This window comes from Trachypithecus francoisi, unplaced genomic scaffold, assembly GCF_009764315.1.
Source record: "Trachypithecus francoisi isolate TF-2019V2 unplaced genomic scaffold, Tfra_2.0 Lachesis_group18, whole genome shotgun sequence".
Lineage (NCBI taxonomy): Eukaryota > Metazoa > Chordata > Mammalia > Primates > Cercopithecidae > Trachypithecus > Trachypithecus francoisi.
The window spans coordinates 46,390,122-46,403,516 of record NW_022681463.1 but is presented as its reverse complement, the minus strand read 5'-3'; the positions used below and the strand labels follow the sequence as shown (position 1 = coordinate 46,403,516).

Genomic DNA, 13,395 nt, shown 5'->3' with positions numbered 1-13,395 from the left:
AGGAAAACTTGACAGGTTCTTTTTTTACTACCCCATATTGGATTGTTAACATCACAATGCCATCAGAGCCCAGCTTGAAGGAGGAATTTTGAACAGCAGAAGCAAACAGACTTACTGGTCATGAATATTACCTTCTCATTTAAGCTAAGAGCTCTAAGGTTAAGGCATCCACAGATAAGAAAGAAAATCTCAAGAGGACTTACGTGCAAATGGAAGTAAATAGATGCAACCCCTGAGGCCTACATACTAGAGATAACAACAAATAGGTTGAGCAAGTCAGCTTACAGGGTTAGGGCTTCATGCCCAGCTGTAATTCCCCCGTCTACTCCTGAATGTTTTAGTGAGATACGAAAACATATCATATGCCTTAACCCTTCACACAATTACCCCAAGTATCTGATAGTGGCCACATGAGTACTCACATAAAAGAATTATGTATTTCAGGGGCTGCAACTGCCATTAATCGGCATTAGAAGAGAAAGAAACAGAGGGTTAAGAAATGGTGGGAGAAAGGAACAGAAAGAAGAGCAGGAAAGAAACAGTAGGAAAAAAAAAAAAAAAAAGAGGAGTAAAAGGATAAACAACAGAGAAAGAGGAGAGAGAGATTAAAAAAAGAGTTGGGCCGGGCGCGGTGGGTCAAGCCTGTAATCCCAGCACTTTGGGAGGCTAAGACGGGTGGATCACGAGGTCAGCAGATCGAGACCATCCTGGCTAACACGGTGAAACCCCATCTCTACTAAAAAATACAAAAAAAAAAAAAAAAAAAAAAAAAAAAAAAACACAACAACAACAAAAAAACTAGCCGGGCGAGGTGGCGGGCGCCTGTAGTCCCAGCTACTCGGGAGGCTGAGGCAGGAGAATGGCGTGAACTCGGGAGGCGGAGCTTGCAGTGAGCTGAGATCCGGCACTCCAGCCCGGGCGACAGAGCGAGACTACACCTCAAAAAATAAAAAAAAATAAAATTAAATTAAAAAATGAAAAAAAGAGTTGAGGGAAGGAGAGAAGAGGAAGATGAATCTGCAATAAAGAGTTAAGGAAGCAGGAAGGAATTTGAAATAGGAACAGTACATAGCCTAACAGAGATAAGGGAGAATATGAGAACCACTAATAAGAAGAAAGCAATTATAATGAAATAGGAACAGCATGTAGCCTAACAGAGATAAGGGAGAATATGAAAATCACTAAGAAGAAGAAAGGAATTATAATGAATTACCAAGTAGGGATAGCAAGAATGTAAAAAACAAATTTAATTGACATTAAGATATCAAAGTTATCGATCAGGAAAGGATAAAGACAAAAATATAAAATAAAACTTAATAATATGATAGATTAAGGAATATTAACATCTATGCAATGGAAGTCTCTGGAAGACGGAAGAAGGTAAATCAAAGGCTGAAACTTTACATTGGAAGATCAGCAATCTTAGACCAAGGATGTTTACTGTATTTGAGTACGATACACAATGCCGAACTTCCTATGGTTCAACTGATCATAAAAGAATATGACATTATAAAGGAAGCACTCTGTCTCATCAGAGAACACAGATATCTTGTGCCTCCATCAATCTGGCTTCAACTGACTGAACCTTTTATTGGCATGTAAATCAAAGGTAGTTTTCTACAAGGGCATTGTCAGCCATCTTTCCTTCTCTCTTTCTTTCCTTTTCTCTCTCTTCCCCCATCAATCTGTGTATATTTAATTTCTTTAAACTTTACTTTGGATTGATGGTGGAATATATATGAATGCAAAATACAGTGCTGGGAACATGAACATTGAAAAAGTATTAATTTTGCTTACCTGTGAATGTCTAAATCTGTGGATTTGCAATTAAACTCTGTTATCTGTCTAATATGTATATTCTAAATACAGGAAAAGAATCAGTCAAATTGCTGGCGTATTTTAGATCTTCACAAAAAAGCAATTTGTACTTCTCCTTACAATCCTCATAAGACAAAGTGTAAATTCAAGAACTGTTAGCCTTTATTAAGCTGCTCTTTATAATATGTATATAGGACTTTATAATTTACAAAATGATTTCATAGTCATTTCAATTATTATATTTTTGTCTGCTTAGATACTTGAATTGGTGGCAAATCAAGAAACCAAGGCTGAGTTTATTGCTGGCCCAGCATCATGCAAATAGAAAGTGATAAATTCAAGATGCACATAGAGATCTGAATCCAGATATAGTTATCTCTAGTTCCTGGTTACCCCATAGCAGGGAACAGATAAATCCTATCATAATGACTTATGGTGCCAGAGAATGCGTTGCTCTTTCTCTAAATCTTTATTGCCGTTTTCCCCACAGATTTTTCAAGGTGAAATCAATTAGGTGAAAAGACACAGATTTGCTTATTCAATAATGTGAGACAAAGCTACCTTAAGTTTCACTCAACCCACGTTAACTATTTTTCCCTCTGGGTTGCACTACTTTGGCCTTTCCATCTTACTTCATTTTTCCGTATTCATCTTTACATATCGTATGATCTTTGAGGACAGCTTGAGATCTGCTTTGAGGATGGCTCCGGGTCTACTCTTTTTGAGAACTTTAACATGTATCTCAACAGTTTAAATTAAGATTAGCAAACACAGGAAGATGTCAAGAAATTTAAATAAAAAATATGCTTCAAATAAGCCCATAATTTACTTAAAGATAATGATAATTGATGACACTGTCATAGTTCGGATGTTTGTCTCCCCAAAACTCATGTTGAAATTTGATCTCCAGTGTTGGAGGTGGTGCCTACTGCGAGATGTTTGGATCACGGGAGCAGACCCCTCATGAATGGCTTGGTGCTGTCCTTACGGCAATGAGGTCTTGTTCTATTAGTTCCCTCAAGAGCTGGTTGTTAAAAAGAGCCTGACACCTGCTCCCGTCTCTCTTGCTTCCTGTGTAACCACGTGATGTCTGAATACATGACCTCCCTTTGCCTTCTGTCATGAGTGGAAACTTTGAAACTAAAGGCCCAATATTCCAGCTGGAAGAATCATGAGCCAAGGAATTTTTCTATGTAAATTACCCAGTCTCACGTATCCCTTTATAGCAACACAAATTTACTAAGACAGGCATCAATAATATATGTTATCATATGTTTACATTATCAATAACATGTTTTTAAATGTAATATCAATGAAGTAAGAGACCTTACCTAGACCATGTCTATGTGTTGACATTGGTGGTAAGACAGTCCATGTCTTGGTTTTGGGATTGTAACATTCAACAGTGTTCAATGTCTTTAAGCCATCTCGACCTCCAATTACAAAGAGTTTGTCATCAATAACAGCCACACCAAACTGCAACCTTCTGCCGTTCATCATCCCTGCCTGGATCCACAAATTTGTTCTCAGATCATATTTCTCTATAGTTGTAGCTCCTAATAAAACATAAAATCAAAAAGTCACCAAATGCTATAAATCCAACAAACAGCCTGCCAAAGCAGGGTACAAATTAAGATGTAAAAACACTCTTGTCACATTCATTTTTTTTTTTTTTTTTAAAAGAAGTGACAGAAAAACAAAAGGAGCAGTAATTCAACTACTTTATTTTCTCTTCTTGGCAGGCATGAATGATCAAAATAGACACAAATGTTCATCTTGTTTGACTTACATGATGGTCTCATGCTAAACTATTGATTCGGTAGAAACATTGGTGAGCATGACCCAGTTCTGTCAGTGGATTTTACAACTTCCCTCTATCACTTTTGTCATTAAAAAATGTAGCATAATCCCTGCTTGAAAAATACTTATGAAAGCCTTTTAAATAATTAAGTTATAAACATTATTTGTATAATTTCTGAAAGTTAATTCAATAAAATATTACCATATTTTTCTTTAAATTTGTCATACGCCTTAAATAACTGAAGGTTTTAAAAGTCAAGTGTAAGATATATAAGCAAATATTTGCTATGCTTTTTAAATCAGTTTTTAAAAAATAATCTGGGGAATAGCTTAATAGAATTTTACAAAATGATCTTCTGTCCTGAACAATCATGTTAGAATTCTAAATAATATAGCTTATATTTCCTAAAAGCTTTTTACATATAAGTTTGAGAAATACAATAACTCTGACTAATAAAATAGAAATTGAAAGAAGAAGCTAAATTGCTGGTGAGATTTGTTTTAATGGGTTTAATTACCCAATTCTCATTAAAAATGGCTGTGTAGAATGAGCTCCCAAATGTTTATATGATATAATATAAGCTGACAAATACTGATCTTGATGTAGTGTTTGACTTAATGTTCAGACTCACTTCACCAATATTACACCTTCGATCATGAAACATTTCTACAAAGGAAATTAACATTCTTGTGTACTTTCACTTAAGCACTGATGATCTATTTTACCTGTAACAAAAGTTTGCAAATCTAGGGAATATATTCCTCTGTGGACTCATTTACTCTTCAGAATCTAGCTAGCAATGAACTAAATGAACACAAACACCTTCGTAATAGAAGTTTTGCTAATTAAAGTAAAAATGATACAATTTATGACAATTTTTACTTAAAGGTAACAGTAACAATTAGATATGTCACATCTGCTTTCTGATATTGCTAAAAATATGGATTCATTCCAATATACAAATAATTTTGAAGTATTAGGAAATTATTGTTATTGTTAGGATAAAAATAAATTGCAACTTTCACACAAGTTATTCAATACTGTTTATTAACATATATAATATTTTAAACAAATGTATTTATTTTATATTTTAACATATTTATTATATTGAATATTGAATGTTTTATTCATTTGCCTTTGAATCAAAATTCTGAAGCAAACTACATATTTGAATAACTTCAAAGTCATCTGGATTTTCAAAGCTTGATAACTTTTATATGATATGAATGCATAACTAAAAATTAAGAGTTATACACAGATGGCCTGGAGTGTGGCTCATGACTATAATTCGAGCACTTTGGGAGGCCGAGGAAGGTGAATCATGTGAGGTCAGGAGATTGAGACCAGCCTGGCCTTGAACTCTGTTGAAATCCCATCTCTACTAAAAATAAAGAAAAAAAAAAAAAAATAGCCAGGCATGGTGGCTCATGCCTGTAGTTTCAGCTACTTGGGAGGCTGAGACAAGAGAATCTCTTGATCCTGGGCGGCCGAGGTTGCAGTGAGCTGAGATCATGCCACTGCACTCCAGCTTGGGCAACAGAGTGAGACTCAGTTGCATAGAGATAAAGAAAAAAGAAAGGGGGTTTACACAGATATCTGTCTCTTGTGACTATATTTGACCAATGAGAGCAGAAGAATGTAATCTAATCCTGATTAACACAATCTCATTACGCTCATATTTTCTGGTATGAGTGGACAAGGAAGAAAGTATTTGAACAATTGTAGTTCCCACAGCCTCCAAAGCCTTGCTAAAAACCTTTGCAGGGAATTTGAGGTCCAGTTACCCTCCTCAGAGGAAATAGTTAGGAAAGAGTGAAATTAAGACTTCTGAGCAACCAAAGGAGTTGCAATTCAAAAAGGAAAAGTCAGGAATTGATTTGGATTTCAAAGCCTCATTCAAATAAACTATATTTGTCTTAAATCTCAATACATGACAGAATTTTTAAACCTTTACAGTTTTTCCTGTAACTTCAGTCTTCAAAAGTGACCTACTCACTTATCTTAGTAGCTACAACAGAAATAGGAGCTCGTTTCCATCTTCATTTTTCAAATTAGAATTTATATTAATTTCCTATGGCTACTGTTAAAAATATTTCCAATTTAGTGACAAATAACACAGATTTGTTATCTTACAGTTCAGGAGGTCAGAAATCTGAAATGGTTCTTTCTGCACTAAAATCAAAATGCTGCCAGGACTCCATTCCTTTCTGGAGGCTCCAGGAGAAAATCAGTTCTCTTGCCTTTCCCATCTTCTAGAACAGGGGTCCCCAACATCCAGGACGTGGACAAGTAGTGATCCGTGGTCTGTTAGGAACCAGGACGGACAGCAGGAAGTGAGCAGCACCCTGAGCTCCATCTTCGTCAGACCAGACATGGCATAAGATTCTCATAGAATCACAAACCCTACTGTGAACTGTGCATTGGAGGGATGTAGGTTGTTCATACCATATGAGAATCTAATGCCTGATGACCTGAGGTGGAACAGTTTCACCCCAAAACCAACCACTCCCCCACCCTTGTCCATGGAAAAATGTTCTTTCACCAAACTAGTCCCTAGTGCCCAAAAGATTGGGGACCGCTATTCTAGAGGCCACCACATTCCTTGTTGCTCCATCTTCTATCCCCAAAGTCAGCAACATTGCATTTCTCTGACATTGACCCTTGTCATTACATTGGGCTCATACCAATTTAATCAGACATAATGTAGAATAATCTGTTTATGTTAAATTCAGCTGGTTAACAACTTTAATTCCTTCACAAGCTTTATCTCAGTCTTGCTGTGTAGCATAACATATTCACAGGTTCCAGGGTTTAGGATATGGACATTTTTCTGAGGGGGAGGTGCATTATTCAGCTTACCTCAGAAACCAAGGCCTATTTATACTTCAGTCTTCAATCTTGCTTAGTTATATAAAGTTAAGCAATACAAAATGTAAAAGGATCTTTTACATTTGTAGAACTTACTCATACTAGCCAATATAATTGATTTTCTTATTCAAATGTCAGCAAGTATTGTAAATGCTTTATCTTGCTTTTAAGAAGAATAAAATTAAGGTAGGCTTTCTCTTTTCAAATGAAAATTATTATTTATAATAATATCCTTTATAGAATTTCCTAACCAACATACTTTATTAGCTGTCTATCTAAGCCTCCTAATTCTATTATTATTATTAGTTTATCAATTTGTGAGTTCTGTTGTTTTCTTTTGTTTATAAGAGTGTATGTATTCCCCTGGCTATTTTCTGAGTCAGAAGAAAAGGGAAAGCCAGTTTTGAGTAATTTTAGCCTTTGTTGTCTCTTAGAGCAAAGGCAATATTTATCATAATATAGATTACAAACAGACTACAAGTTAGAGTGGACTGCTGCAGTGGTATGTAATAAACTTGGAAGTGATTCAAAAGGAAAGTTTACTTTAAGACATAATTACTTTGGGGTTACTCTGTTAATGAAGCCATCACTAGTATCTCATATACCTACAAGGTGAAGGCGAATTACTTTGTGCATAGTATATACATTATTCAGGTGATGACTACCTAAATCCCTGACTGGACCATAATGTGATCCATGCATGTAACAAAATTGCACATATATACTCCATAAATTTATTGAAAAATATAATGAAATGTGTGACCACAGGCATGACAGAGTCCTGACCATTTTTGTTAACCGAAGAATGCCCACTCCACTGAAAAATAACAATTGCCACTTTGCTGTTGCCATTAGAAATTCTGGGTTAGTATTGCCAGGTTTTTTTGACTTATGAAGAGGAGGCAGAAATCTAGATTTTTAAAATGTGCAATCTCCAAACAATAAGCATATATGACTAATTTAAATAATATTTAAGTACATTGAAACAAACACATGGCCACATATGCCATAGAGAACTATAATTAGGAGTGGTTATATCCTCATTGTTTTTCCTCTTAAACTCAAGACCGCTGCCATTACAAACATATTAAGGTTGCATTAACTTTAGTAGGAAATTATGTTGTCATTCTGTGAGCTTTTATATAGTAATAATATTTTGTAAAATGTATACTATAATTTATTAAAATCTAAAAGGATCTGTAAAGTATCTTAACCTAATGTACTTATGTAATTCAAAGGTGGGTCTCATTCATGATATATAGAAATCTGAAATAATATTAGGAATTTTTCTATTTGATATAAGACTATATATGATATATTTATGTGCAATTTTATAAACTTGATAAATTGTTTTTTTTTTTTTTAATTTTTTTTATTTTTTATTTTTTATTTTTTATTTTTTTTTATTATACTTTAAGTTCTAGGGTACATGTGCATGACGTTTATATCATGTATAACTCCCCAATGCAATCCCTCCCTCCTCCCCCCTCCCCATGATAGGCCCCAGTGTGTGATGTTCCCCTTCCCGAGTCCAAGTGATCTCATTGTTCAGTTCCCACCTATGAGTGAGAACATGCGGTGTTTGGTTTTCTCTTCTTGTGATAGTTTGCTAAGAATGATGGTTTCCAGCTGCATCCATGTCCCTACAAAGGACGCAAACTCATCCTTTTTGATGGCTGCATAGTATTCCATGGTGTATATGTGCCACATTTTCTTAATCCAGTCTGTCACAGATGGACATTTGGGTTGATTCCAAGTCTTTGCTATTGTGAATAGTGCCGCAATAAACAAACGTGTGCATGTGTCTTTGTAGTAGAGTAATTTATAATCCTTTGGGTATATACCCAGTAGGGGGATGGCTGGGTCATATGGTACATCTAGTTCTAGATCCTTGAGGAATCGCCATACTGTTTTCCATAATGGTTGAACTAGTTTACAATCCCACCAACAGTGTAAAAGTGTTCCTATTTCTCCACATCCTCTCCAACACCTGTTGTTTCCTGACTTCTTAATGATTGCCATTCTAACTGGTGTGAGATGGTATCTCATTGTGGTTTTGATTTGCATTTCTCTGATGGCCAGTGATGATGAGCATTTTTTCATGTGTCTGTTGGCTGTATGGATGTCTTCTTTTGAGAAATGTCTGTTCATATCCTTTGCCCACTTTTTGATGGGGTTGTTTGCTTTTTTCTTGTATATTTGTTTGAGTTCTTGGTAGATTCTGGATATTAGCCCTTTGTCAGATGAGTAGGTTGCAAAAATTTTTCCCATTCTGTAGGTTGCCTGTTCACTCTGATGGTAGTTTCTTTAGCTGTGCAAAAGCTCTTTAGTTTAATTAGATCCCATGTGTCAATTTTTGCTTTTGCTGCCGTTGCTTTTGGTGTTTTAGACATGAAGTCCTTGCCCATGCCTATGTCCTGAATGGTACTACCTAGATTTTCTTCTAGGGTTTTTATGGTATTAGGTCTAACATTTAAGTCTCTGATCCATCTTGAATTAATTTTCGTATAAGGGGTAAGGAAAGGATCCAGTTTCAGCTTTCTACTTATGGCTAGCCAATTTTCCCAGCACCATTTATTAAATAGGGAATCCTTTCCCCATTTCTTGTTTCTCTCAGGTTTGTCAAAGATCAGATGGCTGTAGATGTGTGGTATTATTTCTGAGGACTCTGTTCTGTTCCATTGGTCTATATCTCTGTTGTGGTACCAGTACCATGCTGTTTTGGTTACTGTAGCCTTGTAGTATAGTTTGAAGTCAGGTAGGGCTAGGTGTATAGCATTTATAGTAATATCAAAATTTTGATATTGAGTTATTAGAAATAATTCCTGAAATGTCCATTGATCATTTTCTATAAAAAGTATTCATAAGGCTGGTCTGAATGCAATTGCATTTACAACTAATCAATCATAACCAATTACAGGTTTCCTTGTTCATTCTCCATTCCCATTACTTCACTCGACTAGCCTTAAACAGAAGTATTCATAAAACCAAGAGAATTCATGATACATATATTATTAAGAGCTACTTAACACTTTATGCATATTTTAATTGAAATATTCTTCTTAAATATTGAGTAAAGGTGTTTTGTGTAGGGAGTTTATAAATAAGATATTAATAAATAATATTTAGTGAGTATTTCCTTTGCTCTAAAGGCTTTACCTACATTAGTATATTTCATTTTATAAAAGCCTGATGAGACACATATTATTGTGTCAATTTTACATAATAAAAAACAAATTACAGAAAACTGTAATTACTTGCACAGTGTCTCTCAGTTAACACCTGATACATCCACAATATTAACCTGGCTCTAGAGCCCACTCTGAGAAACACTTCTTTTTATGACTTTATCCCAGATGTAGAAAGAGTTAATTGCAATTAATATATGCAGTGGGTACAAGTTTAAAAATTCCCCTTCCTGAGATTGCATGACCTATTTTCCAGAACCTGTGCATATGTTGAATTAGCAGTCCATGAACTGCTATGCTATAAAGCATTGCTGACTTTACAATAGGAATAATATCTCATTGACCCTGATGATGTGATCCCCTGAAAGTGAGAGATTTTTCACCCTAGTGGTAGAAAGGGAAGGAGAGCTTTCTCCAGTTACTGGTAGAAGGGAAAATCAGAGAATTTGAAGCATGAGCAGGACTTGGCTTACCGTTCCTGGCTTGAAGATGGGCCATATAAGAAGGAATGCAAGTGGTCTCTAGAAGCTGAGAGTGATTCTGACCTGACAGCCAGCGAGAAAACAGTACCTGAGTTCTACAACCACAAGGAATACATTGCATCAACAATCAAAATAAATTTGGAAGAGCTCCAGATGAGAGTACAGCCTAGCTAACATCTTGATTTTAGCCTTTTGTGATCTTGAGCAGAGAATTCAGACATGCCACCCCAGGCATCGAAACTACAGAACTCTGAAGTAATAGATGGCAGTTGTTTTAAGCCACTTTGTCTGTGGTAATTTGCTACAGCAGCAGTGCAGTATAATTCTTTCAAATGTGCGTTTTTACAATTTATAAAGCGTTGGTTTTTCAAATTCAATAATTTAACCAGAAGATACTATATATAATACAAATACACAACTACTTTCCTGATGACAAAACAAACAGTAGACTCCTTTCTCAAAATATAAAACTGAGAAAAAATGGTCAAGATGTTATCCAAAGTACAGTTCTGGGTCTCTCTGGAGATATTCACTTATACAGACAAATACAATTTTTTTTTTATGGGGGGAAATAGTAATTAATGTTTGTACACTACAGTTTGGCAGAATTTGTGCCTATATCTATAATTCAAGCAAATAACAGCCTCATTTATCTTGCATACAGCACAGAATTCAGTGATAAAAAGTTTTATGAACCGACAAGAGATATCACAAAAAGTTCCTAAAAAGAAGATAACGCTCTCTTATTCAACTCACCAGAGAGGTCTTTACCTGTTCTCACAATGTTTTAACTACAATTTTAAAGTAATATTAATAACTGGACTTCAAAGCCATTTTCCAAACCCATAAAGTAGAATGATTTAAGAGAATTTAAAGCAGCAATGTGTGGCAATGAGAAAATAACCAGGAGAAAAGAATGCATCGACTTAAATAGAACAATCACTTACGTTTATTAAACAACAGCAACAAATGATAAAATCCATATTATATAATACCTAAAAGACAGCTTGGCCTAACACTTTGGTGACCTTGATGCCACCAAATCATTAGGAAAAAGTTGTTATGCTTAATGTATTGTCTTTTAAAAAGCAGTAAATAGTGAGAAGCATTTTGGAATACTTTAAAATAAAACATTTTTTAATGATCCATAAAACATAAGACTTCAAGTTTTAAAAAATATAATTATAAAGAATTACTTATTCTTTCAATGTCTTATAGTATATGCATTTCATTAACTTTAATGTATTCATGTTTCTATGAAAAATAAAGCTTTAGTATAACATTTTTATACTTATATAATGTATCATTGCAGGAGGAATGTTTTTCCAGCACAAATAAAAGTCTTTATTTTCTAAGTAATTTGTTATATAAAAGTGGCTTTGAAAACATTTCTAAATCATCAGAATAATTCTAAATGTGCCAAATAAGCAACCAAAATATTCCATAGCAATCCCTGATAAAATATTAATAGAGTGACATGTAGTTATGTGTAGAGATATAAATTGAAGTTTGTCATTAAACTTAATGCTAGATGTTGAAGCAGATCTATAAATTTTGAAAATCCAGCATTTTGCTTGCTATTAAACTAATCTCATTGATATGAGGAAGTACAAAAATAAGTCTAATTCTTGGCTCATAACCAAGGGAACAAAGAATATAGAACACATTTCTATTGTATGTATTACATGTAATAGTTCACCTTAATAGCTAATAATAATTACCTTTAAAATCTTAGAAAAAATAAAACACTTCCAGAAGTAGGCAAATTAGAAAAGCAGAATACAAGTCAATACAATATTTAAATAAAAATTAAAACCACTTAGAGAGTAGAAAGAAGATAATAACCTATTTAAGGTAGCACCATTAAGAGCAAATGATCTAAAAATAAAATTAACAAGGTAAATGCCAGCTCTAGATGAAAAAAACCAAAACCAAAAACAAAACAGCACTAAAATTCTGTTGAGAGATGCTTGTTGAATTAGTGGAAAAAAAAAAAAACTCCAAAACTACACTGATTCTGAATGATATTATTGCATAATTTATTATTATATAACATTTAATATATTAATAATAATGATATTTGTACAAGGAATTTATAAAATTATACTGACATTTCTTTGGAAATTCAACTGTATAATATTAGGAAGTAAATTCTTTAAAACCAGACAATTTCTAATAGGATGCTCACAGGGAAAAAACCCTACTAGATATTAAAAAGTATATAACTATAGAGGTTTCTTTAAACCAAATTACTGATGAAGAAGAATAGCTACATTAATGAATCTGTATGAAAGCCAGAAATAACCCTAATACATATGAGTATTTTTAATGTAATAAAAGTGGTTATACACATCAATGGAAAACATCTTATTATATAAAAAACTAAGATAATTTGTTATTCTTTTGAGTAAAATAAGTAAATCTTGATTCCTGTCTTATTCCTTATACCAGAATGAATTTGAGGTGAATTGATTACTCAAGCACAGCTCACATGGCCACAGAACTTGATAAATGTTTGTTTCTGTTCTCTGGGTTCACATATATTAACCAAGACAGAGTTTAAGTTAACTTCCAGGATAGGAGTCACAGTCTTATAAATTCTTAAGAGAACTACAGATCAAGACAGCTGACTAGACTCAAGTAGCGTGTACCTCCTCCACAGAGACGAACCAGAGTAATAAGTACATACACTGTACAGATCATCTAGGAGAGAACACTTGGATTCATCAGAGAAGAGACAGGAAGTGCCAGTAGTAAGTAAAGATAGTGTTCCAGGCAGCTTACCCAGCTGGGAACAGACTGAAAGCTGCAAACCAACTGAGATCCTGGATGTGGGGAAACAGTAAGATAGAAACCCAGAAAGCTCAGAAATCGGCTTTAACGATCTGGGCCATGGGAGAAACCCCTGACCAACAACTAGGGCCTCATGCTTGATACATGGAGCTGCCTGAAGATTCCCAGAAATGTTGCTCCAGAAAGGGAACCCACGCAGAAACTCAGAGGCATTTGAGCCTGGAGTAATCTCAGTGGGAAGCCATTTTGAGAGTGCAGATACTGGGGACCTACGGACATGGCTACAGCCACTGCAATGATCCTAGGAGGAACAAGGGCGAATAAGCACACCCAGACAACCTCTGGTAGGGTACTTACCACTCTGCTACAAGTTGCTGATCAGTTTAAGATGCAAGTGGACCATACACTCCACAGTTCATGCTACATGCCTTGGTGGTGCTCCGAC

General features: G+C 34.8%; 1 protein-coding gene across 2 annotated transcripts in view; it reads right to left on the bottom strand.

Annotated features, from left to right (window-relative positions):
* KLHL1 (kelch like family member 1) overlaps window positions 1-13,395 on the bottom strand; it is a 456,085-nt gene that overhangs the window by 93,485 nt on the left and 349,205 nt on the right. For both annotated transcript variants that reach the window (XM_033177586.1, XM_033177587.1), the window contains one exon: window positions 3,150-3,374. In XM_033177586.1, coding sequence (XP_033033477.1) covers window positions 3,150-3,374 — 225 coding nt within the window. The remainder of the gene's footprint in view (window positions 1-3,149; window positions 3,375-13,395) is intronic.